This window comes from Bactrocera dorsalis, chromosome 3, assembly GCF_023373825.1.
Source record: "Bactrocera dorsalis isolate Fly_Bdor chromosome 3, ASM2337382v1, whole genome shotgun sequence".
NCBI classification, from domain to species: domain Eukaryota; kingdom Metazoa; phylum Arthropoda; class Insecta; order Diptera; family Tephritidae; genus Bactrocera; species Bactrocera dorsalis.
Window position 1 is genome coordinate 22,386,728 of NC_064305.1, and position 6,560 is coordinate 22,393,287.

Here is a 6,560-nt window from a genome sequence, read left to right on the forward strand (position 1 = left end):
TCCTTTTCTAAATTCTTGTTGACCATATTTTTTAATTCGTTCGCCGTAGTAAATGGTTTTGTTTTTATTTCTCTCAAAATCCAACGCTCATCATGGTCATTTAATTTCTTTCCTTGACCAATACGACTTTTATTTTCTACCTGAAAATTTTTAACATACCGTTGAATGATAGCATGAACTGTGGACGGACATCGGTCAACAATTTCGGCGATTTTACGCACGGATTTACCCTCTCCATATAATTTTATAATTAAATGCCGCGTTTCTAAAGTCGTTTGCTTTTTTCGTTGATCCATTTCAATATTTATCTGCACTTTGAACACTACACTTGCATACTGATTTTTCATTTGCCTTGGAATTAACATGAACTCACTCAGCAGAAAAAATAACGGTCCCAAAAAACCGTTTCCAAGAATAACTCGGCATCTACACTATTCGTCCAATTATACGTTTGACAAGAATTTTGTTGATTTTGGTTTCTTTTGTAATTAGAAAAAAGTTGTTTAATAAAAGATCATAAGTATTATACATTTTTAAAAGGTCTTTTCATAATCTACAATTCTGCATCAAAACTTTTTGGAAATTTTCTCATTGAAGAGAAATATCGGCATTTGAATAATCTTATACTTAGTGTCCAATTATACGTTTGAGCCACTGTATGTACATACATACGTATATGTATCATCCAACAATTAAGCTGCTCACGAACTCCTAACCATCGGAAGTCGTATATCTGGAAATACACAAACAATGAAAAAAAATCATATCTCCAAACTGACGCATCAAAAGTCACATTTGGACACGCTGAGTAGTCTATTAAAAAAAACCTGGAATTATTCTAGAGAAGACGTTGATAATGTCAAAGGGTTTTCTAAAGTCAGAGTCAATCAGATCAAAAATTTCTTTGTCTTCCCTTTTTTTCTCCTTTTAAATTCACCAGGCGCTAGGTGCCGTTTTAATAAATACATAAGTATATATTGACAAGAAATGAAATTTAATAGAAAAAATCAATAAATTTATAGTTGGGTGTCTTTTGATCACGAGGTTAAATCGAATGTCCCAACTCGATTCTTGATTAACTTCTAAAAATAAAGGTCGAGTCTCAAAAATCGATTATTTTACGCGTAAACTCGTTACTTAAGTAGAATCGGATTCGAGTTTACTACCATCCCCACGAACAGCACAATGAAAGAACCATTTTCACATATTTCAGTATGCATTGCTTCATTGCAATTATACAAGTTAAAATAAGTATGTACATAAAATTAGTGAAGCTTAGAGAAATCCTTATTATTGTTTTTGAAAATGTTAACTTCACATGTAAACACGATTTTATGTAAGCAGCAGGAAACTTTATGTTAATATAGCGCCACTACAACTATTTACCAATATACTAAATATTGGAAATTAGACACACTGAGCGCTGCAGTCAGAGATAAAGAGATGTTTAACTTCTCTCTCACTGGAAGTGAGAGAGCAATTGCTAAACGTCAAAACCACCTAAACTCGATCAACTGTCAAAGTTTAGGTGGTTTTGACGTTTATCAATTGGAAAAGAGGGACGACCAGATTAAAATCCCGCCAATTATTGTTCGAATGGAGAGATTTTTCATTATTTTGTCTCCATTTGTAACGGCCATTAGTTCGAAGAATACCGAAGGCGAAACAGCACGCAGATTGAAAGATGTGAGTATATTTTAATTTTTATTAAATAAATTTGCATTTATTTAATACTTTTTTATTTTATTTTACAGATAAAATGCCGAAGACAACCAGCAGTTGGAGAAAATGCATTGTTGGCTGCAACGAGGGAGGAAGAACATTTAGCTTTCCAAACAGTGGAACGGATCTCGAACGGTGAGTGAAAAACATTAAATATTGCAAAAAGTGTTTGTAAAAAATTTCGATAAAATCAGTGTTTCGATTGTTCAATGAGTAATTTTGGATAATGAAATTAAATTTCCGTGTCTTTTCAAATGTGATGTGCTGAACAAGTAGAGTGCGACAGACTGCAAGCGACATTTGTCAAATATTAAAATACACACGTTCTTATGGACACAGTTATGTAGTCGTGCACAGACACAGTTATTGAGGTAGCTAACTGTGTCCTTAAGAACATGTGTATTTTAATATTTGACAAATGTCGCTTGCAGTCTGTCGCGCTCTATTTGTTCAGAGCGTAACTGTCAATTTATTGCCATTGCCGTTAATTAGTTAAATAAATTATTTTAAAGTAAACAATTGAATATTTATGATAGTTATAAAAAAGTCGCATGCTCCTTATCAGTTCTTCGCCGCTGTGTTTGAATAGCTCGGCCGGCAATCCATCGGCCCCTGCCGCTTTGTTGTTTTTCAGGCGGGCAATTGCTATTCGAACTTCTTCATGATCGGGCAATGGAACGTCTGCTCCATCGTCATCGATTGGGGAATCGGGTTCGCCTTCTCCCGGTGTTGTGCTATCACTGCCATTCAGCAGGTTGGAGAAGTGTTCCCTCCATAATTTAAGTATGCTCTGGGCCTCGGTAACTAGATCACCTTGGGGGTTTCTACAGGAGTATGCTCCGGTCTTGAAACCTTCTGTAAGCCGCCGCATCTTTTCGTAGAATTTTCGAGCATTACCCCTGTCGGCCAGCTTATCCAGCTGTTCGTACTCACGCATTTCGGCCTCCTTCTTCTTCTGTCTGCAAATGCGTCTGGCTTCCCTCTCTGAAAAACATTAAGTAGTGCAAATAGTGTTTGTGAATTTGTGAAAAATTTCGATGAAATCAGTGTTTCGATTGTGCAATGAAAATAGTAATTTTTCATAATGAAATTGACTTTCCGTGTGTTTTTAAATGTGATGTGCTGAACAAGTAGAGCGCGACAGACTGCAAGCGACATCTGTCAAATATTAAAATACACACGTTCTTATGGACACAGTTATGTAGTCACGTAGCTGTCTCAATAACTGTGTCTTTAAGAACATGTGTATTTTAATATTTGACAAATGTCGCTTGCAGTCTGTCGCGCTCTACTTGTTCAGAGCGTAACTGTCAATTTATTGCCATTGCCGTTAATTAATTAAATAAATTATTTTAAACTAACGATTTATAATTGAATATTTATGATAGTTATAAAATAGTCGTACTTTAAATATTCATTAAAAATACACTTTTTGCACTATTATTATTATTATTATAAATATTTTATAATTAAATTTTTACCTTTTTATACTCGCGCAACAAAGTTGCTAAAGAGAGTATTACAGTGTTGTTCACATAACGGTTGTTTGTAAGTCCTAAAACTAAAAGAGTCAGATATAGGGTTATATATACCAAAGTGATCAAGATGACGAGTAGAGTTGAAATCCGGATGTCTGTCTGTCCGTCCGTCCGTGCAAGCTGTAACTTGAGTAAAAATTGAGATATCATCATGAAACTTAGTACACGTATTTCTTGGCTCCATAAGAAGGTCAAGTTCGAAGATGGGCAAAATCGGCCTACTGCTACGCCCACAAATTGACGGAAACCGAAAACATATAATGTGTCATAACTAAGCCATAAATAAAGATATTAAAGTGAAATTTGGCACAAAGGATCACATTAGGGAGGGGCATATTTCGACGTAATTTTTTTGGAAAAGTGGGCGTGCCCCGCCCCCTACTAAGTTTTTTGTACATATCGCGGAAACTACTATAGCTATGTCAACCAAACTCTATAGAGTCGTTTCTTTCTGGTATTTCCATATACAGTTCAAAAATGGATAATAACCACGCCCACCTCCCATACAAAGGTTATGTTGAAAATCACTAAAAGTGCGTCAACCGACTAACAAAAACGTCAGAAACACAAAATTTTACGGAAGAAATGGCAGAAGGAAGTTGCACCCCGGCTTTTTTTAAAAATTGAAAATGGGCGTGGCGTCGTCACTTATGGACCAAAAACCATATCTCAGGAACTACTCGACCGATTTCAATGAAATTTGGTATATAATATTTTTTTTTAAACCCTGATGTACGAAATATGGGTGAAATCGGTTCACAACCGAAACTTCTTCCAATATAACGCTATTTTGAACTCCATCTGATGCCTTCTCTTTATAATATACACATTAGGAACAAATGATGATAGCGGAATAAAACTTTACACAAATACGGTATTTGAGCTGAGGTATCCCTTGTGGAAAAATTGTAGTGATCGGACTATAACTTTTCAAGGTCCCTTATATCGAACTCGAAGAACTCAGTGCCTAACCTAACCTAATTTTTCACCGAAAATATCGGTAAAGCTCTCTGAATTTAATACTAATTAATTTTACAAGAAAAAAAAAATTATGTAAATGACGGATAATGAAATGTCGATTGTCACTTTATCATGCGAGAGTATAAAATGTTCGGTGACACCCGAACTTAGCCCTTCCTTACTTGTTGTATTTTATTTTGATTCTTTTAATAGGCGTAAATGTTGCCTCAAACGTTTAGGTGTTTTTGAAGATCTGAGTGAAAAAACACCTAAACCCATATTTGCGTGCGAGCGGCATTTATAATTGAATATTTATGATAGTTATAAAAAAGTCGTACTTTAAATATTCATTAAATATACACTTTTTGCACTATTATTATAATTATTATTATACATATTTTATAATTAAATTTTTACCTTTTTGTATTTTATTTTGTTTCTTTTAATAGGCGTAAATGTTGGCTCAAACGTTTAGGTGTTTTTGAAGATCTGAGCGAAAAAACACCTAAACACATTTTTGCGTGCGAGCGGCATTTTTCGAATGAAATGCGTAACGCGAAAAAATTGCGTCCGAGAGCCGTTCCGGACATAAATTTAATTAATGAGCCAATATTTAACGCCCCAAATTCTGAAAATATAATTGAAGTAGGCGTTGAAGATTTTTTTCCCCAAATGGAAGGAACTGCCTCAAATGCAACCGGTGCATCGAGGCAGCTGCTTCCACTTTTAGAAAGGGAAGACCGGGAAAATATTTTAGAGCCTCTGCCTCTTCTTGAGGAGGAACTACTAAAGAGTAGTGAAAAGGCCGCGCAAACAGGTAGGGGTCTGACAGCAGGGACAGATAGAAAAAAAAATTGAGAGAAGAAAATAGAATTTTAAAAATAAAATTAGACGAAAAAGAACAGGAGAATAGGAGTTTAAAAGCTCAGTTGGTCCAAATGGCAACTGAATTAGAAAGATGTAGGGAAATGTTAAGAAGTAGTTCATTTAGGGAAGAGTCAGATCCTCTTGAGATAGTTTGCAGCAAAGTTCCTCCTCAGTTAGGTGCTTGTATTAGGAGTAGTTTTTTAAATAGTAATCGCCAAAGTCACGGTCGGCGATATGACACTTTTCTTAAAACTTTAGCTTTGGGTGTATTTTTTTTGTCACCAATCGCTTACCGCTACCTAAAGCACCAACTTAGTTTTCCCTCGGAAATTACGTTACATAATTTTGTCGCAGATTGGCCTCGTTTCCCAGGTTGCACCCAAAGCAGCATAAAGTCTTTACAAATTAGGAGTAAGGGATTTTCTTTCGAACAAAAGTTCATATCAGTTTCTTGTGATGAAATGTCACTGAAATGTCATTTGCAGTATGATAGGAAATTTGATAGGGTGATAGGTCTTGAAGATTATGGCGATGAAAATCGCACATCTAGAATAGCCACAACTGCAATGACCATAATGGTGCAAGGTATAGGTGGAGAACCTTGGTCCCACCCGTTAGCTTATTTTTTTATTAAAGGCTCATGTAAAGGGGATGTCCTCAAGAAATATATTCTTGAAGCCATTACCCAACTTCAAAATATAGGGCTAGTTCCTTGCCATTTTGTTTGTGACCAGGGTACCAATTTTCAAAATTTAGCTAATTTGTTAGGTGTTTCAATGTCACGGCCTTTTTTCAACGTTAATGGTAAGGAAATATGTTTTTTTTACGATAGCCCCCATTTATTAAAATGTAGTCGAAACTGCTTACAAAATATGAAAAATAAAGTAGATTTTAAAAATAGTCGCGTATGTTGGTCTGACATAGTCCATTTTTATAAACAGGACTCTAAGTCGAGTTATCGGTGTGCGCATAAATTAACCGATGCTCATATTTACCCCAATACCTTTCAAAAAATGAAAGTTAAATTCGCGTCTCAAGTTTTAAGTAATACGGTCGCTTCAGGTATGCTTTCTCTTTACAGCTCGGGAGCCTTAAGCTCAAATAGTATGAGCTTCATTAATACCGCGGATTTCGTTTCTTTTTTCAATAAATTATTCGATATCTTCAATAGTAGTTTCACTGAGGCCATTGTACCCACTAAAAAAGTTTTTATAAGTTCCCCAGAGCAAAACCAGTTTTTAGATGAGGCAGAAAAAGTTTTGAAAACAATTCGGGTCGTAGATGAGTTAGGAAACGACACAACAAATAATTTCAATTTTATAAAGGGGTAGTTAATTAATATTAATAGTTTAAGACGATTGTGGCGATTGCTGTCACACTCAGGATTTCCTTACCTGAAGACAAGACGACTATGTCAGGACAGCTTAGAGCATTTTTTTGGTCAGATTAGAAGTAGGGGAGGTACTAGAGTAA

General features: G+C 35.4%; 1 protein-coding gene across 1 annotated transcript; it reads left to right on the forward strand.

Moving 5' to 3' along the window:
* Positions 1-4,859, forward strand: LOC125777773 (uncharacterized). The gene is made up of 3 exons (XM_049453326.1): positions 1-1,686; positions 1,755-1,857; positions 4,670-4,859. Exons 1-3 carry the CDS (start codon positions 1,444-1,446, stop codon positions 4,693-4,695), a joined length of 372 nt encoding a protein of 123 aa, XP_049309283.1. The 5' UTR covers positions 1-1,443; the 3' UTR covers positions 4,696-4,859.
* Positions 4,860-6,560: the final 1,701 nt, after the last annotated feature.